The 13,979-nt window shown below is 49.2% G+C and overlaps 1 protein-coding gene across 2 annotated transcripts in view; it reads left to right on the forward strand.

Moving 5' to 3' along the window:
* The first annotated feature begins 1,527 nt into the window (after positions 1-1,527).
* MCM9 (minichromosome maintenance 9 homologous recombination repair factor) overlaps positions 1,528-13,979 on the forward strand; it is a 59,830-nt gene continuing 47,378 nt past the window's right edge. Inside the window, exons 1-4 of one of the 2 annotated variants that reach the window (XM_068103129.2) lie at positions 1,528-2,121; positions 3,901-4,214; positions 6,103-6,184; positions 12,600-12,800. In XM_068103129.2, coding sequence (XP_067959230.2) covers positions 1,812-2,121; positions 3,901-4,214; positions 6,103-6,184; positions 12,600-12,800 — 907 coding nt within the window. In that variant the 5' untranslated portion in view covers positions 1,528-1,811. The remainder of the gene's footprint in view (positions 2,122-3,900; positions 4,215-6,102; positions 6,185-12,599; positions 12,801-13,979) is intronic. The other variant, XR_013622836.1, reaches the window with a different exon arrangement.

Raw genomic sequence — 13,979 nt, forward strand, 5'->3', positions numbered from 1 at the left:
CGACGGGGCGCAGGCTTTCATCGCCACCTGGGTCGCCCGCTTCGGCGCACCGGCGGACATCTCGTCAGACCGCGGACCACAGTTCACCTCCGAGCTGTGGGGCGCGGTCGCCCGCAACCTGGGGGTCAAGCTCCACAGTACTACGGCCTACCACCCCCAAGCCAACGGGTTGTGCGAGCGATTCCACCGCTCCATGAAGGCCGCGCTCAGGGCCGGCCTTCAGGACGGCGGTTGGGCCGACCGGCTGCCGTGGGTCCTTTTGGGCCTCCGCACGGCCCCCAAGGAGGACCTCCGGGCATCCACCGCCGAGCTTGTCTAAGGCCAGGCGCTACGCGTCCCGGGCGAGTTCGTGCCCGACGCTACCAGTCCCTGGTCCGCAGCTCGCCAGCGCTCGGACCTCCAGGAGGCCGCCCGACGGTTTGCCCCCGTGCCAACATCCCACCACGGTGACCCCCAGTCCTACGTCCCCCCAGCACTTCGCACAGCGGAGTATGTTTTTGTGCGTCATGACGCACATCGGGGGCCACTCCGGCCGCCGTACGACGGGCCCTTCCGGGTCCTGCGACGGGACGACAAGTCGTTCGTTATCGACATCGGCGGCAGGTCGGACCGGATTGCGGTGGACCGCCTCAAGCCGGCGCACGTGGACATCGACCAACCGCCACGGTTGGTCCTTCCGCCGTGGCGAGGCCGCCCCCCGTCCACGGTGCCCCCCACTCGACCGCCCACCACCACACCGGACCCCCCCCCCCCCCCACGACCCGCCAGGGGTCGCTTTGGCCGGGTCATCAGGACCCCCCTTAAATTGACCCTGCCGGTGCAAGTCGATTCTGGGGGGACGTGTGTAGCGGCTACCGCTGGGTTTTCACAATCGCCTTGCACCTATCAAGGACGTGGAGCGATCACCATGCCGGGCTTGTCCAGGACGCCCGGGCAGGCCCGCGCTCAACTTGCCAGGCCTCGGTCGGAACGCCCGGGCATGCCCGGGCAGGCTCGCCCTCAACTTGTCAGGCCGCAGCCAGGACGCCTGGTCACGCCCCCTCTCGCCGTTCCTGGGCAAACGCTCCGGGATAATGTGTGTATATATATTGCTGCTCGATAAACGGGCTTTTAGAGAGTACCTGAGCTGTTTTGTTTGAATAAAGCAACTCGGACGAATTCCAGCTTTTTGTCGCGTCCATTCTTCCGATCGACGTGGGAGCACGGCTCCTTCAATGACCTAAAATAAATAAATTAATGTTTAATTGATCTCTGAGAGCGAGATGAGAATGGGATGGAGGCTGGAGATGTGAGGGGCACAGAAGGGGGAAAGGGTGACGTCACACGTGACGTAGGTATAAATGTTGACGGGCGCAGACAAACGGAAATGACGCGGAAAGACACAAAAGCTAAAGCTTGGAACCCCAACCTTTACTCAAGGTGTGAAAACAGAGTGTATATGTGTCGTATTGGACAAAGTTGGCTGGTGTTCACCTTCTCACATATTAAGTTTGGCGGTTAAAGCTCCAGGTTTGTGGTCATGATGGTGTTGTTAGCGCGAGTAACACGGTGTCATTTTCGTTTACGTTGTTCGTACGAAGCGGACTCGGTCCTTGTGTTACGGATTTACACTTTACGTGACTGTGGAGTGAGAATGAGAATCATCGGGAAGTGAACACAGACGGAGTGAGAGCGGAAGTGGTTCTAACATATGGCGCCAAGTTTACAAATTGTGCGGCCATTAAACCAATAAGAGGTCGTTTCGGCTCGGTATCTTATTTACCTTCTGCGGTACCGGTACCGGTGCTGCTCCCGTGGTTTCAGATGTCCGAATGGCTCTCTCGGATGAATCCTGGACCAACACTGAACGGGAGTTCGCCTCCTACTTGCTGGAACACCATCGGAATGACCTCCTAGGTGCTCTGCAAGCCGAGGACCCTGAAGAGCATTACCCGGTCCTGCTGAACACCATCAACCTTTGCGAGTGTGCAATGGAGGCCGGGGAGGCGCTTCTCTCCCAGCCGGAGGTCGCCCTCAGAGCGTTTGATGCTGTGCTCCAGCGGGCCTCTGCCTCCCTGCTGGAGTCTCTCGCAGAGTCAGCGGGATTCACCGTTAAGAAGAACCTGCACACCCGTGTTTCAGGTGTGTTAAACACGCAAGGACATGTCTTTCAAATTATGTGGGGTGAGAGAGAGAGACCGACATAGAGAGAGGGTGATGGAGAGACGGACACAGAGAGAGGGTGACGGAGAGACGGACACACAGAGAGGGTGACGGAGAGACGGACACAGAGAGAGGGTGACGGAGAGACGGACACAGAGAGAGGGTGACGGAGAGACGGACACAGAGAGAGGGTGATGGAGAGACGGACACAGAGAGAGGGTGACGGAGAGACGGACACAGAGAGAGGGTGACGGAGAGACGGACACAGAGAGAGGGTGACGGAGAGACGGACACAGAGAGAGGGTGACGGAGAGACGGACACAGAGAGAGGGTGACGGAGAGACGGACACAGAGAGAGGGTGATGGAGAGACGGACACAGAGAGAGGGTGACGGAGAGACGGACACAGAGAGAGGGTGACGGAGAGACGGACACAGAGAGAGGGTGACGGAGAGACGGACACAGAGAGAGGGTGACGGAGAGACGGACACAGAGAGAGGGTGATGGAGAGACGGACACAGAGAGAGGGTGACGGAGAGACAGACACAGAGAGAGGGTGACGGAGAGACGGACACAGAGAGAGGGTGACGGAGAGACGGACACAGAGAGAGGGTGACGGAGAGACGGACACAGAGAGAGGGTGACGGAGAGACGGACACAGAGAGAGGGTGACGGAGAGACGGACACAGAGAGAGGGTGACGGAGAGACGGACACAGAGAGAGGGTGACGGAGAGACGGACACAGAGAGAGGGTGACGGAGAGACGGACACAGAGAGAGGGTGATGGAGAGACGGACACAGAGAGAGGGTGATGGAGAGACTGACACAGAGAGAGGGTGATGGAGAGACGGACACAGAGAGCGGGTGACGGAGAGACGGACACAGAGAGAGGGTGACGGAGAGACGGACACAGAGAGAGGGTGACGGAGAGACGGACACAGAGAGAGGGTGACGGAGAGACGGACACAGAGAGAGGGTGACGGAGAGACGGACACAGAGAGAGGGTGACGGAGAGACGGACACAGAGAGAGGGTGACGGAGAGACGGACACAGAGAGAGGGTGACGGAGAGGGACACAGAGAGAGGGTGACGGAGAGACGGACACAGAGAGAGGGTGACGGAGAGACGGACACAGAGAGAGGGTGATGGAGAGACGGACACAGAGAGAGGGTGATGGAGAGACGGACACAGAGAGAGGGTGATGGAGAGACGGACACAGAGAGAGGGTGACGGAGAGACGGACACAGAGAGAGGGTGATGGAGAGACGGACACAGAGAGAGGGTGACGGAGAGACGGACACAGAGAGAGGGTGATGGAGAGACGGACACAGAGAGAGGGTGACGGAGAGACCGACACAGAGAGAGGGTGACGGAGAGACGGACACAGAGAGAGGGTGACGGAGAGACGGACACAGAGAGACGGACACGGAGAGACGGACACAGAGAGAGGGTGACGGAGAGGGACGCAGAGAGAGGGTGACGGAGAGACGGACACAGAGAGAGGGTGACGGAGAGACGGACACAGAGAGAGGGTGACGGAGAGACGGACACAGAGAGAGGGTGACGGAGAGACGGACACAGAGAGAGGGTGACGGAGAGACAGAATGTGGGAGTGTGTTTGTCAGGAGTTTGGCATGGTATGATCCCCAAATTATCAATTTTTTAATCTATTTTGTTTTTTGGCACAAAGGCCTTTGAACACATGCACAATGTGCCACCTGTCTGCATCCCACCATTGTCTCGAACGATCCATCCTCAGGTTTACCACAGTGTCCCGAGCTGATGCGAGACCGTGTTCCCCGTGCTGTGGACCTCGGGCGCCTGCTCTGTGTGTCGGGCACTGTGATTCGCACGGGGACGGCCCGTCTGCTCGAGTACAGCCGGGAATACGTGTGCATGAAATGCCGGCACGAGTTTGTGGTTCGAGCGGACCCGGAGCGATACCACACGCTGGCGGTGCCTGCCAGGTGTCCCTTCACCGGTGGTTGCTCCTCGACGCACTTCATCGGGCCCTCTGGTGATGCAAAACCCTCTTGCTGTCGGGACTACCAGGAGGTCAAGATTCAGGAGCAGGTTTGTTTATTGTTTCAAGCTATCAATCGAGTATCGCTTTAATCTTTCCTTACGTAAGGACGCCATTCATCGAGTATTAAACATAGTGTAGGCTTAACGGTTAAGGTGGCTGGCTTAAGCTCTTCGGGTCTTCAGTTTGAGCCCCTGTCGTCGTTTGACTTGGCCTGGCATCCTTCCGAGGTCGGCTAAACGAGTATCAGCATGCTGGAAACGGGGCACTGCATCAGCGGCAGAACGCACACCTCTGCCAGGCTGAACAGTTTATGTTTTGTATCCCACTGATAGTCTGGATCTGGATTCGAACCTGAACCAAAATCTAATCGGCTTGTTCTTGTCACCGAACCAACTCGTCCACCAAGTTTAGTTATAACTCGTCCATGACGTTTAAATATCATGTTATTTATCGCTTTTCGCCCGATCTCTCAATGGTGAAGAATCGGTTAAAATTAAATAATTTTCAATTCCGAATCCATATTCAGATCTTCACCAAAATTGAATCGATTCTTCCTCGTCACACACACAATCTGTCCACCACGTTTCGTCCAAATCCGTCCATACGTTTTTGAGATATCCTGCTATATGTTGGTTTTATCCCTATCACTAAATGGTGAAGAATCACTTTAAAAAAAAAATAAAAAAATTCTCATATCCGAATCCATATTCAGATCTTCCCCAAAATCGAATAGATTCTTCCTTGTCACACACACAACCGTTCCACCAAGTTTCATCCAATTCCGTCCACAACTTTTTGAGATATCCTGCTATGTGTCGTTTTTGGTCCTATCTACCAATGGTGAAGAAGCGTTTAAAATATTCTAGTAGCCGGATCCGAATCCGGATCTTCACCAAAATCTAATCATTTCGTGCTTGTCACATACGCTACATCTCTGCCAAATTTCGTCCGAATACGTCCACAACCTTTTGAGATATCTTGTTCACAAACAAACAGACAGGGGTGAAAACATAACCCCCATGCACCTACGGTGGTGCAGGTAATAAAAATCGAGATTTTTACTCCCGCTAGGGAGTAATGCATTCGATCGTGTGTGTGTGTGTGTGTGTGTGTGTGTGTGTGTGTGTGTGTGTGTGTGTGTGTGTGTGTGTCAACAAGATATCTGGAAAAGTTCTGAACGGATTTGGATGAATGTTGGTGGGATGATTGCCCTTGGGATAAGGAAGAATTGATTAGTTTTTGGTGAAGCTCAGGATATTATTCCGGATCCAGGAATTTTTTGAAGGATTTTTTACCATTGGAAGATACGGCTCAGGAGCGGCCACCCACGGTGAAGTATGTGCTCTACTGAGCGGCGTTCTCGTTAGCGATTGATTTTAACGATTAGCGATTTTTAACTATTCTTTTTAACGATTAGCGATTAGTGATTTTTAACAATTAGCGATTTTTAAGGATTCTTTTAACGATTAGCGATTTTTAAGGATTCTTTTAACGATTAGCGATTTTTAAGGATTCTTTTAACGATTAGCGATTTTTAAGGATTCTTTTGAACGATTGGTCGTTTTTAACGATTATTTTTAACGACGCGGTTTTTAACGATTATTTTTAATGGTTAGCGGTTTTTAACGATTCTTTTTTATGATTAGAGCTTTTTAGCAATTCTTTTTAACAATTAGCGATTTTTAACGATTGGTGGTTTTTAACGATTATTTTTAATGGTTAGCGTTTTTAGCGATTCTTTTTAATGATTAGCAATGTTTAACGATTCTTTTTAACGCTTAGCGATTTTTTGATTTTTTTTTTTTTTACGATTCTTCGAAACGATTAGCGATTTTCAACTATTCTCTTTTAACGATTCTTTTTCAGTTTCATTAGCAATGTTTTGCGGTATCCTTGGTTTATTTTAAAATACATTTCTGACATTTCTGACTGCAGGTGCAGAAGCTTACTATAGGTACCATCCCTCGCTCCATCGTCGTTATTTTGGAAAATGATTTGGTCGACAGATGCAAGTCTGGTGAGTCCATATCAACATTAACAGGGTTGAAGGTGTGGTGCGGTGGAGGGGGGGGCATGTTTTTCTTTCCCCCACCTTGCTTGTCCTTAACCAAATATGCACCGATTAATTCATTCAGCAAAGCGTTTGGTTACAATGAAATGCAAGGTTTCATTTCCTGGTTCCTTCATGAGTAGACCTATGTTGTGTGCAAGAGACAAGATGGAGGGGAAGTGGTGTGAGAATGGTGAAGGGTAGGCAGGGACAGAAATACAAGTTTATGTGGAAGGGTGCCTGGAGGGCGTGAATGGTGTTGGTGTCCTGTTTTCTGAGGAGTTTGTAGACAGTGTGGTGAGTGTGACTAGAGTGAGTGAAAGGTTGATGATGGTGAAAATGATGATCGGAAAGCTCTTGGTGAACGTCATCTCGGGATATGCTCCGCAGGTTGGTCGAAGCGATGAAGAGAAGGACAAGTTCTGGTGTGCGATAGAGAAGCTGATGGAAAACGTGAAAGATGAGGACGTTGTTGTGGTAGGAGGAGACCTAAATGGACATGTGGGAAGGAGTATGGATGGTTTTGACGGAGTTCATGGGGGTTATGGATATGGTGTGAGAAATGGAGAAGGTGAAAGGATTTTCGAGTTTGCTGATGGAGCTGATTTGTTGATTTGTAACACTCAGTTCCAGAAAGAGGATAATAAGCTTGTTACATACACGTCAGGTGGGTCGACGATGACTGTTGACTACCTGATGGTGCGTAGCCGAGATAGGGGGCACCAGCACCTCCGGGACACAAAGATGATCCCGGGGGAGGAGGCTGTTTCACAGCACCACTTGGATGTCTGCGACATAAGGGTGAAAGGTGCGAGGAGAGCTCGGCGGGTGAAGTACCAACCGAGAATGAAGGTGTGGAGGTTGAAAGAGGTGACAGTAAGGGAGGCATTAAACGAGAGGCTGAGTAGGGTCGAGGATGATGTGGTTGAGCTTGAAAGTGGTTGGGTGTCAATGAAAGCTAGTCTGTTGGGAGCCGTTGGTGAGGTATGTGGATGGACAAAAGGACCACCGAGGCACTCGGAAACATGGTGGTGGGATGATGAAGTTGGAAAGAGGACTGACAAGAAGTGGAAGAAGTTCAAGGAGTGGCAGAAGGCGAAGGGTACGGGAGCAGAAACAGCAGAGCATGAAAGTTATAAGGCAGCCAGGAAGGCTGCAAAGAAAGAGGTAGCAAAGGCGCAGGAGGCATGCAGGAAAATGTTCGGAGAACGCTTGGATTCGGAAGAGGGTCAGAAAGCAGTATTCAGGATTGCAAAGCAGATAGCGAAAGAGAGGTGTGATGTGATGGGGGTGAGTTGCTTGAAGGATGAAGTGGGACAAATCGTTGTCGACCCAGATGGAATTAAAAGAAGATGGAAAAGATATATGGAAATGCTGTTGAATACAGAGAATGAATGGGATGGCAACATAGAGAGTAACCCAGTTTTAGGACCGGCAGAGAAGATAACTGAGAAGGAAGTCGAGGAAGCGATAAAAGCAATGAAGGGTAGAAAAGCGGGAGGGCCGACGGGAGTTGTGGGAGATATGTTGAAGGCAGCAGGAAGTTGGGGTGTGAAGAGAACGACAGAGATCTGTAATCTGGTGGTGAAAGAAGGCCGCATTCCAGTGGATTGGGAACTGAGTACCCTCGTCCCTCTATACAAGGGGAAAGGTGACCCTCTGGAGTGTGGCTCGTACCGAGCGATAAAGTTATTGGAGCATGGAATGAAGGTATTGGAAAGGGTGTTGGAGAGGACGATAAGGAAGAAAGTGAAGATCGACGAAATGCAGTTTGGATTTATGCCAGGAAGAGGAACGACAGACGTGCTTTTCATTGTGAGGCAGTTGCAGGAGAAGTACATGGAGAAGAGGAAGAAGTTGTTTCTTGGGTTTGTTGATCTGGAGAAAGCATTCGATAGGGTTCCACACAAAGTATTGACATGGGCATTGAGGAAGTTAGGAGTGGAGGAATGGTTGATCAGAGTAGTGATGGCAATGTACAAAAGAGCGCGCACAGCTGTAAGGACGAAGGACGAGAACAGTGGTGAGTTTGAGGTGAAGGTGGGAGTGCATCAGGGGTCGGTACTAAGTCCACTACTATTTGTAGCTGTGATGGAGGTGCTGGCTCAGAACGTAAAGGAGGGTTTACCGTGGGAGTTGTTATATGCAGATGATCTGGTGTTGATTGCGGAAAGTATGGATGGACTGAAGGAAAAGATGAACAAGTGGAAGGAATGTATGGAGACAAAAGGTCTGAAGGTGAATATCGGAAAGACGAAGGTGATGGCAAGTGGTAAAGCATGTGGTGAGGTGGAAAGAACTGGGAAGTGGCCCTGTGCTGTGTGTAGGAGGGGTGTCGGAGTGAACTCCATTCAATGTACAATGTGCGCTGAGTGGGTTCATCAAAAATGTAGTGGTGTGAGAGGGTCATTAACCAGTGTGGCAGCTACATTCAAATGTAAGGTGTGCACAGAGGGAGCTGCAGATGGAGGAAATGTTGAGTTGGATCTTGAAGACGGCGTGAAGCTGGAAGGTGTGAAAACATTTTGCTACCTCGGAGACATGCTGAATGGAGAAGGTGGATCAGACTCGGCAACGGTTGCTTGAGTGAGATGTGCATGGAAGAAGTTTCGGGAACTGAGTGGCGTGCTGATGATGAGGGGAGCGTCGTTGAAGCTGAAGGGAAAGGTGTATGCTGCATGTGTGAGAAGTGTGATGATTTATGGGAGCGAGACATGGGTAATGAACGTAGAGCAGCAACGAAGGTTGGAAAGGGTGGAAATGCGAATGGTTTGACGGATGTGCGGAGTATCGTTGAGAGAGAGGAAGACAAATGATGAATTGTGAAAGATGATGGGAATAGAGCCTGTGATTGATGCTGTGAAGAGGAACAGGTTGAGATGGTTTGGTCATGTGTTGAAGAAGGATGAAAGTGACTGGTTGAGAAGAGTGATGGAAATGAATGTAGAAGGAAGTAGAGGACGGGGAAGACCGAGAAAGACTTGGCTAAAGATGGTGGAAGAAGAAATGCGGGCAAGGGGGTTAACAAGGAGAGATGCAGAAAATAGGGCAAAATGGAGAAGATTGTCATGGGGACCGCAAGGCGAACCCCCGCTCTAGTAGGGAAAATGGCCTTTTAAAATGCATGTTGTTGTTGTTGTTGTTGTTGTTGTTGTTCATGAGTAGACGCCATCTCTGCCATGAGAAGCTGAGTATACCTTCGGGTGCGTCAAATGCCCTGATAAAGAAAAAAAAAAATCCCATATTGATAGTCATACTTTTTTGTTATACTCGCCCCATATAGCATTTCTGTAAAATATTTCGGATTTTCGATTTTGCTTAGAACCCCCAACCAGGATCGGGTAAAAATTGGGTACCTTCGATGATGGGTTACTTTGGCCAAATGTCAGATTTTTCGAATTTCATAAAAGTAAGAACACTTTATTATAGTAATTCAAGGTGACTGATTCCTAAAATGGCCTCTAAAAGGTGGTGGGATCAAAATTGGAAGGAATTGTGTTAATTTTTTGGGGAAAATTGGGTAATCGAGTAACCAATGAAATTCTTTATTATTCTCTCTTCGAAACATGACAAATTTTCGTTATTTTCTTTTTAAAACGTGACAAAATAGTTAGTGTGGCTTCTGCTGCTCACTTCCTCAAATGCAGGTTCAATTCACTAGCCCGGTTATGCTCAACAACTTGTAGAACGTCCTGGGGTCGGTGTGCTTGCTGCGATGATTGCTCCGAGTGGCAGTCGCATCACTTTCATCGTTGCTGCTGGCTAACAACAACTAGCAGCACCTTGCGCCGTTTTGCTTCGGCCTAGATTTTGCGCCGTTCTGCTTCGGCCTGCTCACGAACCTGGTGACGGCGCACCTTCTGCGACAGGACCTTGTAGGTGCTCGTAGGTGCCGAAAGATGCTATGCAGTCAGTCTTCATCGACTGCAGCAACAGGTGATCCTCCGGATTTGTGACCAGCTGCTCAAAATTGGCCAGCCACAACCGGAAGGTTGCATCCAGTCGTTGTTCCATGGCCTGCAGCTTGGCGAGCATGGCCGGGGTTGATCTAAGCGCGGTCGGGATCTCCCTCATCTTACCGTTTGTGTCCAGAAGCTGAATGAGCAACGTGCACGCATGCCTGGTGGTCAGAGACAGTGGAGTGGGTATTTTGGCCTTCTTGTAAAAGTCAGCGACCTGGGCCAGGATGAGCTGTGCAGACGCCCATTTGGGGGGAGCACCAGGACAGCCGGTGCGCTTGGCTACCACAACCGTCTCGATGTGATGCGTGAGACAGCGTCCTCGTTATCTGTGCATCCTCCTTCTTGAGGGTGCTGCCCAGACTGAACTCAGCCTTGGCCTGTCTCGTTGGCATCAGCGTTCTGGCCTTGAGAGTCTGGACTATCCGGCATATGAGCAGGTGTCAGCTGAGGTGTAGCAGATGGTGTATGGTGGCTTGGGTAGCATGTGTTGTTCGACTGATCATCCACACTTTCTAAAACATTGATGTCATTGACTTGCATGACCTTTTTTGTGAGACTTTCAAAATTATAAGAATCACATCATACTCTGCTCAATTTAAGCATCAAATGTGCATTTTTTTGCATCTGTAAATATGCAACTATTTTAAATACTTTGTAAATATTCAAAATATATAAATTGTCAATATATAATTTGTAAATTATAGATTTTTTGGCTCTGTATATAATATATATGTAAATATTGTAAATACAATGTCATGTTAATTTTTTTTTGTTTTTTTTTGTATACAAGATCGAGGCTCGTGCAAGATCTAACATGAATCACAAAAAAAACATAAACTGACACATAAAACATATAATAAAGGGAGCGGGAGACGAGATGGGGAGAGGGAGGAAAGCACACAGGGACATCGGCAGATCTGTGGAAGGGAGAGGGCTTGGGGGAGGGGGCAGGGGAATGGAGGGGTGGGTGAGGTAAAAACAAATGGACACTGCTAGGACTTCAAGGAAAGAAGTCGCTATTTCAAAAAAGTGAATCTGGGGTGAATTGACAGGGTTAGAAAAGATAAAGGTTTTGGATGGGGGAAGATAAGAGATGGTGGTGTACAGCTGTTTTAAAGACCTGGAGGGAGGTGTGGGATTGAAGAGAGTGAGGGAGTTTGTTCCAGAGGTGGGAGTAAAGAGGAATGAAAGAGTGAAGGTGAGCAGACAGTCTTGATTTTGGCAGTTTCACCAGAAGAGGGTTGCTGGCAGATCTTTTGTGACCTGTAGGAATATTTGGGGGACAGAGCACAGACAGATCTGGGGGAGCCAGGCCGGAGAGGAGTCGGTAGAAGACAGACCACCAACCTGCCTGCGGTGAGCGGGTGAAAGGCCCTCAGAGTCAGCTTCTTCACGCGAGATTTCAATGATTCTGAAAGCTTTGGTTTGAACGTGAAGCCGAGCTAGGTGTGAGACAGGAGCACCAGCCCAGAGGGGAGAGCAGTATTCCATTGAGCTGTGGATGAAAGCCTTGTATGTGTTGAGGACCTCAGGTGTCCCAAAAGAAGGACTTCACACGACGGAGGATGCCCAGTCGGCGACTGGCTTTGGAGGCCAGCTTGGAAATGTGGTTTTCCCAGGAAAGATCATGGCAGATAGTGAGACCAAAAAATGTTTGAGTGATAGAACTTCTTTGAGAGGATTGTTGAGAAAGTAGATGGGAGGGTTTTCCAGACGGTCTTTTCGGAGAGACATCGTAAGAGTGTGAGATTTGTCAGGATTGAAAGACATGTTCCACTTGTTTGCCCAGTCTGTGATTTTGTCCAGGTCTGCAGAGAGTGAGGAGGCTGCACACTGCCGATCTGAGGGATGAGGTATGGAGCGGCAGAGAGTGGAGTCATCAGCAAAGAGATAGAGAGGATTTTGCAGAGAGTCGGAGAGATCATTGATGAAGACCAGAAAAAGCACAGGGCCCAGAACACTGCCTTGGGGATCTCTGCGTCTGCAGTGTAAATAGTCTCTGGAGTGGGAACTCTGTCGTGTTTTGAAGCTGGAGTGTAAATACTTCATGTTTTAAAAAGTTATTATTTTTTGGTTTGTTGGTGAAACAATTAGCTTTACCTAATTTTCAAAAGGGGTGGGTGGGGATTTTCTTGGTTGGGAATTTTGAGATGTGTTTCTCTTTTCTGGCTCTTTAGTTAATTTCACATCTCTTGCATTGCACTTTAAAATGGAAAGTTGGATTGCATTTGTGAGCTTTCAAGACAATGGTCCAAATGACCCGGGTGTACGACGAGAATGGCTTCAGTTATACATTGTATTGGGAATCCAGGGGGATTGTGTGCATCGCTAGATTAGGGTTCAGTGGGGGCCCTTGACACGTGGTTCCTAGCAATTGACAGGCCTCATCTTTGTTACCCTTCCCCTGTTCCTTTGTCCAGGGGATGACGTGAAAGTCTATGGCGTGGTGATACAACGCTGGAAACCGTTGGTGCTTGGTAATCGCTGTGACATTGACTTGGCAATACGAGCGAACCACCTCGAGGTGGCCAATGACGGAGCTTGCAGCCAGAATGTAAGCGAAGATGCGCAGAGGGACTTCCGCCAGTTCTGGGAGCGCCACGCACATGACCCGTTTTCTGGTTAGTTTTTCCTGTTCCTTGGACGTTCGCTCTGTCTTCCTCTTACGTTTTACAGCGGTGGCCAAAAGTATTACATAATGTGATGTAATTTAGATTTTAATTTAACTTATTTTTTATTTCATATTTTCTTGTCCATGTGATGTATTCCTTTGGTTGAAAATGTTTTTAAAAAAAAGAGTTTTTGGCTTCATGTTCAAGCTGCTAAAACTAACAAAAATTAGTAATACAAGTTCCCTTAAAAGGATCTTCAAGACAGGCAGCCATTGGGCACATCAGGCCTGTGCAATGGTTGCAAACCTATAGTTGTTTGTCCATGCTCTCTCCTTTCTGATTGCTAAGCGTCAAGCAGCATGTACCATTTTAAAAGTCTTTGGTCCGAGTCGGCTGGGGTTCGAACCACTGACATCCCAGGCTCAGAGTGGACAAGACGAGGACTTGGTTGTATTTCTGGGAACCAGATGACTTGCTCTGTGGCTGGATCTGCATCCTTACAATGTGATCTTGAACATTCCCACTGTTGCGCTCAGTCAGGGTGATGTTCCCTTTGGCATCCCCATCAGTTTTACAGAACTTTGACTCCTCTGAGGTCAAAAAATAAATTGCCTGTGCCCATGAAGCAAAACTCAGTATCGACGTTTGTCCTTTGCTGGATGAATTACCTGATGCCAATTCTCATTTTGATTTCAGAAATCTTGGCTCGTGGAGAAGGTAAATGACGGGGAAGCATATTCACAGGTTGACAGAGGATCACAGGACAATGGGGTTACAAAGACATTGTACGTGAGTGGAAAAAAGGAAAGAAGTGGGAGGGGGAGAACGATAGTAGATGAGAGCAGTAGTGGGTGTGGGAGAGAGTGTGTGATGACACTGAGCAGCACTATTGAAAGATGAGACTGGCAAGGCAAGAGTTCCAGGGATTAAATTACACAGGTGAGAGAATTGAGGGATGAGGGAAGAGAGCGGTGAGTGTTCAGCTCTGGAATTGGGGAGAGTACTCTGATGTGGGATTGTGGGGGTTAAAAAGAAAAACGCTCAACCTTGGAAGACTGGGAGAGGACAAGAGGCAAGGCCATGTAAAACATCAGCCGTCTATGTCTCACCACAGTCACAGGTTGCGGTGTTTGTGAGGTTCCAAGAGCGCATGCATGCATTGAAGCGCCTGACACCCATCCTAAGACG

The sequence above is a fragment of the Myxine glutinosa genome, chromosome 3 (assembly GCF_964187855.1).
Source record: "Myxine glutinosa chromosome 3, kmMyxGlut1.1, whole genome shotgun sequence".
NCBI lineage: Eukaryota > Metazoa > Chordata > Myxini > Myxiniformes > Myxinidae > Myxine > Myxine glutinosa.